Raw genomic sequence first — 12,494 nt, 5'->3', positions numbered from 1 at the left:
GTATCACTGCAAATCTTTACTAAAGCATTTTCTGATTTAAACTCACATTCTTGAGTTGTTACTTCTGTATTCTGTGAGCTCTGCTTTCTCATTCATTTAAACAACATACAGCAAACACCCATGAAAAGAAAACTGGGAAGATAATTTATGCCTCAAGTTTATTTCTGCGGCTCCTCCGCCTCTATCTTCACCAGACCAGTATTTTGGGACGTAATCTTAAAACGGAAAATACACGTTTCTTAACACTTCAAATATGTGTGTCCTGCATCGCATGGATACCATGACTGATAATAAGGCGAGAGAAAATCAGCCAACCATTACACTCTGGTTTAATGGATCAGTGTGGTTTGCAAACACTAAAACGTATAACATACAGGTTTCTTCTATGGTGTGCATCAGTCTCATTTGGGTGTGATGCTGCATTGACGGTGTCATTGGTTTGAGTGGAAAGCTGTGATCGCCACAGTTTCTCAGCTGAACTTCAGTCATACCTGGACTGCTGAGAGTCAGGCCTGTTGCCACGGACGAGATTTGACGGGTCTGCAAAGAAGGGCTGGTACTCAGGATGATTGTGCAGCTGCTCTCTCAGTGGAAACTTTGTGGGAACATCGAGCCTGAGGAGTGTAACCCAAACATTAAAACACATCTGCATAATTTTGCATCTGCTGATTATTGTTAGTCTTCTAAAGTAAAGTTAATGCCTCAACAGCAGCCAAAGAATGCACGTAACTACTAATTGTTCAACCAGTTCTTTATTGAAGACTGTTATTTAAACGTCTGACTAGGGAAACATGAGTTCAGTTGAGTAGGTTGTTTGGGAGCACGTGTCTGGTTCCTACAGTTTACAGACTCAAAGTCAAATCTGTAGGCAGGTGCATGCTTTGTTTCATATCTTCTGTGTTTTTGGAGGACGCAGACTTTCCTGCATCAACAGAGTATAACAACTCATGAGAAGGTCTTTGAACAGTTTTCAGGGGCACTGACAAATCTCTACATTGTGTCTGTGAAGATTCTCAGTCATCCAGGTCATGTTATATCCAACAAAGGTTCAAAAAAGGCAACTGGACTTGTAGAGTTTTTTGAGAAGACATTTCACTACTCATCCGAGTAGCTTCTTCAGTTCTAGGGGACTGGTGGGAAGTTTGAGGTTTAAATAGGAACTCCTCCTGAAAATTTGCTTGTTATTATGAGATTTAATCTGCCATCTATTTACAATACAGTTTTAACTTCTGTCCCCAAGAAGTTTCAACCTCATTCACAACTTGACACTGGAGCCTCTGACGGACAAGAGTCGTTAGAGCACCATTCATAGGGAAGAGGAGGGGGACAAAAACAGTCCCCCCTCAACAACAGGTAAGAACCCAATCATTAATCGAAATTAGCTGCACCAGTTTCTGGTTGTTAACATAACAAGCAAGTTTTCAGGAGGTGTTCCTATTTAAACCTCAAACTTCCCACCAGTCCCCAAGAACTGAAGAAGCTACTCGGATGAGTGGTGAAACGTCTTCTCAAAAAACTCTACAAGTCCAGTTGCCTTTTTTTAACCTTTGTTGGATATATCTCTACATTGTTTACTCTGATCAGGATAGACCTTTGAAATCAGGCCAGTGTGCTCTCAGAGGGCTGACAGGCTATTGAACTTTTTTTTCCCGGCATTTGTTTGCTTCATCTCTGGTATTTGACAAAAACATCTCATTTTGGTGTTCTGAGCTTGGCACAGGATCAGGATGAGTTCTTGGGTTCTTCTGCCTCAAGCAACAAGGTTTCCTTCTCAGCATTTGTTGTAAAAGTTTGTCCTGAGAAGTATCGCCTGGGCCTTCCTCAGGCAGCGGGAGTTGTATAGTTTCTGTAAAGAGGGGATGGGGCAGCCGATGATCCTCTGGGCTGTAGTGACAGAGCATTTTTCCTGAGGGGAGTGTATGCTGATATTAGGAGCAGGGACATGTGGTCTGACTGACCTGGTGTGGTAGTGTCATTCATTCATTCATCTTCTGTACCCGCTTAATCCTGCCGCGGGGGGTCTGCTGGAGCCTATCCCAGCTGTCACCGGGTGAAAGTAGGGCTAATCACACTCACATTCACACCTATGGCCAATTTAGAATCACCAATTAACCTAATGAGCATGTCTTTGGACAGTGGGAGGAAGCTGTAGTACCCGGAGAGAACCCACGCAGACACAGGGAGAACATGCAAACTCCACACAGAAAGGCTCAGTCGGCCCATGGATTTGTGCATCAGTGCTAACCACCTCGCCACTGTGCCGCCCCTGATATAGCTCTAGGAATGCAAAGTTAGGACTTACGGTCAATGCCCTCTTCTTATAAATTATACGACACTCCCACTTTTTCCCTCTTTTGCCTGTAATCTTTTCCTTATGGCACTTAGTCCGGAACTGACCAGTGGAAAGGATGCATCTGAAGAATTATGTAGTGTGGCTCATCTATATGGTGGCTGTTGGTAAGATATAAAACTAAATATATCTTCAAGATGAAAAGGGATGCTTCATGTGTCTGGGGAAAATGTTTGAAGGAATAATTTAAATTAAAGAGGTATCCTGACTGACGTTCTTTCTAAGAATGGCAGAAGAAGATTGTTTAAAATCTCACTCATGTATTTAAAATATTCAGATGGAAGTCGAGGTGTGTTTAATCTAATGTGAGGGAGGCAGGAGAAAACTGTTAATCTGTGTCAGTGCAGAGTTCAAATCCCTATGCAAAAAGAAATGAAGGAAGATCTGTGGATTTACAGGGGAGATAAAAAATCAAGGCAGAAGACAGGATTTTATAATTACAGATGGGTCTGAGTCCTCCTTTAACTGTCATTCAGATGTTTCCTAACTTCCTTTCACCCTGATGTCAAGAGGGCACAGCAGTATTAGTAAATAGCATGGTTTATAAATTCTGATTCTTTATTGGCAAAAACTTGTGATACTTTCTTTTCTCAAACCGTAGCCACCTCTGTATCTTTGGCTTTCAACATCAATGCCACAACTCAGCACATCATCACAACGGAAGAATATTTCATTCAAAATAAAGTGCTACGATTCATGTCTGAAGAGGGCAAAGGGTGAGTATAAGTGATGACTCATGTCATTAAACTGTTGATTTTGATCAGTGTGAATAGGGTGTCAATATGATCAGACCTCACAAATGCAAAATAATCCACCTTCAAATGAGGTCTGAGCAACTGGATCTCAAAGACAGCCATAATCAAGAATCAAGAATCAAGAGTCTTTATTGTCATTATGAGAACATAACGAGAGGCACATATATAAATAACATAACAAAATTTAAATAACATTTTGTTTTGTTACTGTGATTGCATATCAAATGCAGCCATAATGCGCCTTGGGTGTGTTCACTCTTGCACTTCAAGGATCACCTAGGACGCATGTTGACACCAGGTCTGAACAGTGCCCCAGATCAGTGTTGGCCAGATGGGAAATATCGTACTGTAGCTTTAAAATTATTGTATTTTGACCCAATCTATTGTATGTACTAAACAACTTGAAAATTCACATGCTAAGACAGTGCTATCAAATACAAACCTATCTACAAAGAACTGCAATAACCTAAGGAATAAACACAGATGCTTGGCCATTTGAATAAAACAACTGCTTTATTCAGTCAAATGGTAAACTACCGTATATTTGCCCTTTTATATCACACAGGCCCTAAAACTATTGTATAAATACAATAATTATCATACATCTGCCCCAGATATAAATTCTGTTACGCCCACAATTATGAAAGGCACAGAAATTCACTATTTTTATGGTTGTTGATCTTATCCACAGAATACTTCCCACTGCACCCTCGCAGCTAGATGGATCTAAAGAAATGTGCAACTCTGATCTGGACCAAACCCACGTTTGTATCATTGTTCCAGGTACATGAACATGTTTGTGAAATTGATGAACTAACTGGGAGCATTAAACGCAAGAAGTTGCAGACAGTGGGGAAGTTGCAAAAAAAACATCACCAAAAACTATTGTGCAACCACCACAAGTACACAGCATTTTTGCAGTTCTTATCTCTAGCTGATTGCTACACGTCAGTTACAGGAATCACATTTTACTGATTAAATTCCCGTCGGTATGAAGATCAATAATTCAAGTTTAGCAGCTCAGCATCAGATGAATGAGGTTCAAGCCTCCAAAACATTAATCTGCACATCCCTGATTAATCCTTAATCCCAGCCTACCTGTATTACATTTAGTGGTGTTCCACTGTCAGACCCATATTTGCAAATCTTTGACTATATATTGGCAATCCTTACCTCATGTCCAAGTCCAAATATCTGCCTGTGCGAGGAAGTCCTAGTCTGGAAGCCAGACCAAAGTTAGTTTATGTGGTGATGGACAGAAGAGTAATGAAAACCAAGTGGCGTGTTACCAGTCTGGTGACACGCCAGGTTAAACAAGTTCAGACATTTAGATATTTCTCAAGGAAATGGTGGTATCTTTTTTGTTTTATAAACAGTTCTAATCAGATGCTACTGTCACAGACATTTCTCTCACAGACACGACAATGCCCGTCAAGAACTTTGGACTTTCAATAGTGGAAAACTCTACGCACTCTGAACTAATAGTAAGTAAAAACCACAAATTATTTTATTTTTCTCTACAACTAAATTCTAATTAGGATGGTGTTAGGATCAATGCTCTTCACATTATACATGCTTCCCTTAGGCAATATTATTAAGAAAAACAAACACATTTCCGTTGCTATGCAGATGACACCCAGCTATATTTATTTTTTGATAAAGCTCGTAGTTAGGGATGGCTCAGGTGACCCTGAACCATCACTTAATTATGCTGCTATAGGCCTAGGCTGCTGGGGGATGATGCATGAAGCACCTATCCTCTAATTTTCTTTATCTAATTTCTTCTCTCTTACTACTCATGCATTGTGTGCTACTACTGTATAGCATGTTATTGGCTGTTTGTCCATCTCTTCATCTCCCTTTCCCTCTCGTTCCCTCTTCTTCCATCTTTTAGTGAGTATCCCATCCCTGGAGTTGTGTGTTTCTGACATGCAAAGCTCTGTACAACTCATCTGTGGTCCTGGTCTCATCAATCATCATGACTCAGAGCTATCAGCTCCTTCATGAATGCATAATTATCCAACCTGCCTATGATACCTCTTATATTCAGTCCTTATAACAGCTAACTCACCTGTAATAGAACTACTTTAACAGTTTTATATAAATATAATTGAATTACATTTAATGAATGAACACAATACCAAAACAAAATTTCATTTCATTGTCCTCCAATCTGGTCAAGGTCTGCAGGCCAAGTGCAGTCTATGGATGTCACGAGAATTCCTGTCCGAAAAACGTATGTTACAAGAAGAGAGACCATCATCAGCAAATCAACTCCTCTGCTGTCCAAGGTAACAGATATTTAGAGAGCCTAACATAGGACCTCCTAATATTTTGACCAGGTTAAATATTTGGATAACATTGTTTCAGAAAGCACAAACAAGACAGTGGACCTTGTCTTTCTATTTGATGGCTCAAGAAGCATGTCTGAAGCAGAGTTCAACAAAAATAAAGATTTCATAGTGGAGATAATGGACAGCCTTAAGAACACATCTATCAAGGTCACTGCACTTCTACACTTTATTTCCCAAAGTATGATATACATAATATGAATAATGTGTATATTGTTTCTTTTTTCAGTTTGCAGCAGTTCAGTTCTCCTCACAATACAACAAAGTTTTTGATTTCAATGACTATGAAGCCGGAACTGCCATTGATAAACTTATGAAAGAACCCCATATGAAGGATCTCACCAACACACACAGAGCCCTCACATATGTGCTGTAAGTTTATTTAAATGACTTACTCAAAACTGAATATGTTATAAACATTAACTTATTCTTGTTTATGGATGATGTGTTGATCTTAACAAGTGTTACTTTTATATTTATCACAGGTCCCACATCTTTGAGAACCCAGAGGCAGGTGCATCTCCTGATTCAACTAAAGTTCTGGTGCTAATCACAGATGGAGATCCCAGTGACCTTGACAGAAACAACATCATTAAAAAATATGATGAAAAAGGCATCATTCGGATGGTCATTGGGGTAAGCGGCGTTGTCTTATTATTCTGTCGCTTTAAATATACAGTCAAGGCTGAGCTATGCACAAATAGTACAGTTAGACTCCAGTTTTGAGTAATGACGTCATAAAGTCAAGCTGCACTCTGGTTTCAGGTCAGAGATGCCAAGCTGGATACATTTAAGGCCATTGCTTCAGAACCTAAAGACAAAAACGCCTTCAAAATTGAGAACTATGACGGACTCCTAGAAAATCTAGAAACTGTAGTAACAAAGGTGAACACAGCAGGTGATGTCTTTGTCCTCTATTTGTGCAACACTAGTGTCATAACAACACCGTTATCTACCTCATGTGCCTCTGCAGTCATTACATATACTATGTCATTTCAGCCGGAGCACAGATGCCTGATGAAATGTCCCCAAGTGGATTCAGTGCAGTCTTCTACAAGGTGGGTAATGGCAAATGTCACCATTTATACATCCAGTAGCAAAAGTTAAACATTTTACCAAGTACCTTCGCAGACACAGTAACAGTTTTACAGAATATGACTGAAATACATTTAGGGGTGAGCCACACACTTGTTGGACTAGTATGTTCTCCTTGTCAAAGTCAAGCAAACGGTTTTAGCTGAAGTTTTTCTACATGTCATTGGCTAAATATAGAAATTGATACAACTTATTGGCTATTTCAATATATATCTCACTGACTCTTAACGCAAGTTATGACTCAGTGTCATATCCAACATAAGGATAAACTATATCGTCACTGACGCTAGTTTAGCAGTTTTTTAATACATTCAAATGACTGTTTTATAATGAATATAAGCTTAAAGTGCAGACTCTCAGCTTTAATTTGAGGGTTTTCACTTCTAAATCAGAAGCTCTTTAATAATATGTAGCTCCCTTTTTCTTAAGGAATCAAAAGTGATATTTGAGAACTAATTCAAATAGCTGTTTCATATCAGGGACTTGAGTCCATTTTTTGTTGTGCGCCAGAAAATTATGTTGTGATTCTTGAGCCATCTGAATGACTTCCGATTTGCTGTTATAGAGGAGGTCATTCAAATTATTTAGTTGGAATATCAATGCAAATGGAACAGGTTATCTTAGGGCTGCAAAAACAAAAGAAATCCCAGCAGAGAGATAGCAGGAAATTAAGATGTGGCCAAATAAACAATTTGGTACATTCTGATAAAAATCCATGAGCCTGGATATCCACAGAAGACAACAGTTTTGTAAATCCCTTCACATCATCACAAGTCTATCATAAAGAGAAGACTTTACAAGAGCAAATACAGAGGGTTCACCCCAAGCTGTAAAACATCCATAAACATCAAGAATAGAAGGACCAAAAAGGACATTGTCAACCATTAAAATAAAAAACCTCAAAAAGTCAGACCACTTCTAGGACAGCATTCTTTAGGCACATGAAGCTCAGATCAACATGTACCAGGGTGATGAGAAGAAAACATATGGAAAAGGATTGGACTAGATCATGATCTGAAGAATACAACATCACCCCTAAAACACATTGGAGGTGGTGTGATGCATAACAATGCATGGCTTCCAGTGGCACTGGGTGTATAGAGATATCCTGTCAGATTCAAACAAATGAAGCTAAGCTGAATGGACAATTCATCACAGTACACAAGGATAATGACCCAAAACATACTGTTAAAGCAACCCAGAACTCATCCTCTGGTGATGTTTACACGTTTCTGACTTCAGACAGTCTTTGCCTGAAAAGGATTCTGGGCAAATTATTAAAAATGAACAATATATCTGTGACCATGTGAATGTGTCCAGCAGGGGTTGAACGACTTCCAATTTTTTGAAGTCGATTAAAAAGTTGAGTTGACGTCGACTAGTCGCTTGATGTCATACATAAAAACACAGTAGAAAGTAATGGTTTGCAACATTAAAATCTATATTCTTGACCTGAATACATACTGTAGCCAAGTGTATTATATTCAAAATGTGTTTCATTATTACTAATTTGAATATTTTAGTGAATAAATAAAAGCCCCATAACTATGAGGAGAATAAAAATGGAGCACAACAGTACACACAATCCACTTAGCTCCATTTGTCATTTTAAACTAGAAGCAACTCTCTCCACTGATAAACAGCATCACATTGCTGGAGGTGACCAGCGACCTCAGCTGACAGAGTAAACATGCAGCCAAACTTTGAATTTCATAGTCAGCATGTCAGAATTTCTTCTTCTGTCTCAATATTATATCAAATCCATAAACATCCACACAGTTCTCCATCAACTATGCACCACATGGTGACTTGCATGACAGAATCTGCGCCCCGTGCCTCAGTAACGGTACTACATATAACAAACACATTATAGCCATATTGTGAACAATGCCTTTCCAATAAAATGTGACATACCTTGGTGACTTCTTTCACTGGGGAGTTACATGCCTGCTTAACACTTTGACTATAAATAGAGAGAAAATATAAGATGACCGACCGACCGACCGGCAGATAGATAGATAGATAGATAGATAGATAGATAGATAGATAGATAGATAGATAGATAGCCTTCAAATTTGCTGTGATTGTTTAAAAAAAAAAAAATATTGAAAAAAGTTAAGTTCTGATCTGATCTGATCTGATTTAGGCTTGTGGTCCAAGCGCAGTTCAAGAACACAATGAGAACTCCTACCTGAACACGGTCTGTTACAAGCTCACGCATCTTCAGCCAACCAACTCTTTTACTCCTGGTTTCCAAGGTAAAATTCTTTTGTAATTATAATATCTTCAGTATTTTTGACATGGTTAAATCGCCAGGCTGGATAGATTTAAGGCCATCTCTTCAGAACCTAAAGACAAAAACGCCTTAAAAATTGAGAACTATGACGGACTCACAGGAATATGAGAAATTTTTCAAAAAAGGATCTTCACCATGGCAAGTGATGTCGTTTTTGTTATCTGTGTTTTGATCAATAGTGTTACAAAAAAAGATAGATTTCCCCGTGGTAGCTCAGTAGCATCAGTACAGAGAGACATATACACACACACACACACACACACACACATACACACATATATATGTTGAAGGTGGCAAATGATGTGTTTGTCCTCTTTGTGCAACACTAATGTTATAACAACCCCCTTATCTTCCTCATGTGCCTCTGCAGTCATTAAATGTACAATGTGTCATATTTAGCAGCTGCAGCAGAACAGATGACTAATGATATGTCTCCAAGTGGATTCAGTGCAGTCTTCTACAAGGTGAGTAATGGCAAATGTCACCATTTACACATCCAGTAGCAAAGTTAAGCATCTGAACAAGTACAGTCACAGGTACAGTAAGAGACTGAAATACAGTTAGGGGGTGAGCCACACACTTGTTGGACTAGTATGTTCTCCTTGTCAAAGACAAGCAAACGGTTTTAGCTCACTGAGTACCCACTGCCTCCTGAGTGTGTTCACACCTGTACTTTGACTTGCCACTCGCCCAAGACGGACTGTTAATGCAAGGTCTGAACAGAGAATTAAAGTCTTATTTGTTTCAAAATCTTCTCTCCGTGACATCACCAATCCTTGAAGAATACTTATGAGGTTCACACTAGTGGCTGCATGTGTGAAACCACCTAACTCCTGTCCTGGCTAATTAAAACTAACAACTTCAAGTTTTGATATGATTTATTTTAGTGAGTTAAATTAAAAATAACCCCCTGTACAGCTGTAGTGAATGGGACACTTAACAATACAGACCAAAACTGTTTTTGTACCAGGCTGTGAATGTTTATTACTGCTGTAAAGTTGAACATTTGAACATGTAAAGAACATAGAACATTAGTCTATGGGAACTGACTTGCTTTTGGAGCCCCCCACTAGTGAACATTAGAGGAACTGTAGTTTTGAACACTTAACAATTAACAGCATTAGCATTTCGGCATTGCATTCAGATATTTTCCGTTTAGTTGATCTATCTAATTTTTGGATATCTGTTCAATGATGTCAATAATGATCAGCTGCCTCATTGGACAAAAGTATCTTGGCTACATAAATTCAGACCTGACAGATGATCCAACATAATCATCCACGGCATCTCCATTCCTCTTTGTGACTTCTTTGTTTACAGAATTCTTTAGTTCTGGGTTCAGTCAGATCAAACAGCTGGCGTAGTTCTGTTGAAAAGCTTCAAGAAAACAAAAAAACACCAACTGCAGATCCAGACATGCAGACTGACTCCTATATAGGTAAACTTCTTTCTTTGGGTTTAACCAGAAAATTTTGAACGGTGCAAAAACCTTTAAGCAACACTGTGATTGTTAACATTTAGCTGATTATTTCATTTGTGACTGACACTGTTGCAGGATACTCGATTTCTTTTGGAAAGAAGAACGGTCATCTTCTATATTTTATGGGTGCACCAAGCTTTGAGCACACTGGACAAGTCGTACTTTTCCTTTACAATGAAGGGAACTGGATATTTTCCCAAAGAATAAATGGTGAACAGGTTGGTAAATGTCTTGAGAAAATTTCTTATCACTGTGCCAGATTAGTAGGTTTATTGCATATTTTGAAAGTTGTCTAGAAACAAGACGATTTTGAAAGGTTCTTCATGAACTTAGACAAAGTTTGGTTCTCCTACCATACAATGACAAGACTGTACAGAGAATTGGATAAGGTGCAACAGGTACAAATATCAGTGGTGAAGTGTGTAGACCAAAACATGTAACAACAAGTCATTGCCGTTCAGCAGTTTATCCAGAAATGTGACAATGGGTCACAGATTATATATGGTAGCCTGTAAAAGTGAAATCTGTATGCAGAAACCATTCAATAGAATCATTTTTTCAGATTGGTTCCTACTTCGGTGCAGAGCTGTGCTCACTGGATGTTAACTCAGACGATAACATGGATTTCCTGCTGGTGGGAGCTCCGCTGTTTGACCAGGCTCAGGAGAAGAAAGAAGGCCAGATATACATCTACAGACTGACCAATGAGGTGGGCAGTGACAGAGGCTTGGATTACTGTGAGAAAATACATACTTTTATTCTCTAAATCCACCTCATGCCCTATAGATACAACTGAGAAGTGAACTGAATGTGACGGCGCCATCCACGGGTAGATTTGGCTCCACCATATCCAGTCTTGCAGACCTGAATGGAGACGGACTCCGAGACGTTGCTGTTGGAGCCCCCCTTGAGGATGATAACAGGGGGGCTGTGTACATCTACCTTGGAGACCGACACAGAGGGATACAAAACATTTTCAGCCAGGTAGGCCGGAGAACATCTGATAAAATTAGGAAAAATAATTCCTCTACACTAGAAAACACAAGGCAGGCATGCAAAGACGGATACATTACAGTGACAATCAACACTTTCTGACATACGGTACCATTTCGCAAACACCTCTTTAAGTTGGTGAGTAAACAAAACACTGTTTTAAATGACAAGTATCTTATTATTCCAGAGAATCACGGGAGAGAAAATGATACCTGGGATTAGATTCTTTGGACAGGCCATTGATGGGAACATTGACGGCGGAGAGGATGGACTTCCACGTATTGTAGTTGGATCACCGGAAACAAGTATTGTCTTAAGATATGGATAATGTATAAAAAGTGTGCATTAAAAAAAAGAAGGTAGGGACTACTAGAATGTATAAAGTGTAGACCAACTGATCAGCATGATTCAGGAGAAGCCAACTCTGTGCAGTGATTTATAGCTCTTCCTAGCTTCCTAGCCTCCCAGCTGATAGTAGCTCTTCCTGTTTTTCTTGTGAACGATGAACACAGACTACTGCCATCTGCTGGTATGAGGAGTAATTTATGATGTTAACGCTAATGCTACAACCACCTCCTCTGTCACTCACAATTATATAAACTGGTCATTGTAATCCTATACACCAGTCAGCCACAACATTAAAACCACTGAAAGGAGAAATAAATACCACTGACCATCTTGTGACAATACAATGTTCCGCTGGGAAACGTTTGGACCTGGCATTCATGTGGATGTTACTTAGACATGTAGCACCCACCTAGACCAGAACAGGCACCCTTAACCCATAGCAATGGCATCCAGCAGGATGCAGCCTGACACAGGCACACACACAAAAACATGAACAACTAAAAAAAAATGGCACAAGGTGTTGACCTGGCCTCCAAATTCACTAGATCCCAAACTGATCATGTATCTGTGGGATACACTGGAACAAGCCTGATCCATAGAGGGCCCTCCCCTCAACCCATAGGACCCAAAGGCCCTCACTAACAGCATTCTGTTGCCAGACACCACAGGACACCCTCAGAAGGCCCAAGTCAATTCTCTGATGAGTCCCAACTGTTTTGGAGGCACAAGGGAGACCTACACAGTATTATAAAGGTGGTCATAATGTTATGCCTGATCAGTGTATGTGTGACACTGTATGTCTGTGGTGCATTTAACACATGACTGT

The 12,494-nt window shown here is 39.5% G+C and overlaps 1 protein-coding gene across 1 annotated transcript; it reads left to right on the top strand.

Moving 5' to 3' along the window:
* Nucleotides 1–4,529: 4,529 nt before the first annotated feature.
* Nucleotides 4,530–12,022, top strand: LOC311508051 (integrin alpha-L-like; the record flags this gene model as incomplete). The annotated part of the gene is given in 11 exon segments (XM_084572669.1): nt 4,530–4,589; nt 5,448–5,606; nt 5,686–5,828; nt 5,942–6,097; nt 6,099–6,104; nt 8,868–8,952; nt 8,956–8,985; nt 10,369–10,545; nt 10,890–11,036; nt 11,114–11,311; nt 11,508–12,022. Coding segments are annotated over 11 exon segments (1,302 nt in total). The 3' UTR covers nt 11,649–12,022.
* Between the last annotated feature and the right edge of the window lie 472 nt (nt 12,023–12,494).

This window comes from Chelon labrosus (genome assembly GCF_963514085.1).
Source record: "Chelon labrosus genome assembly, chromosome: 2".
NCBI lineage: Eukaryota > Metazoa > Chordata > Actinopteri > Mugiliformes > Mugilidae > Chelon > Chelon labrosus.
The sequence above is the reverse complement of the archived record's forward strand: the minus strand, read 5'-3'. Positions and strand labels throughout refer to the sequence as shown.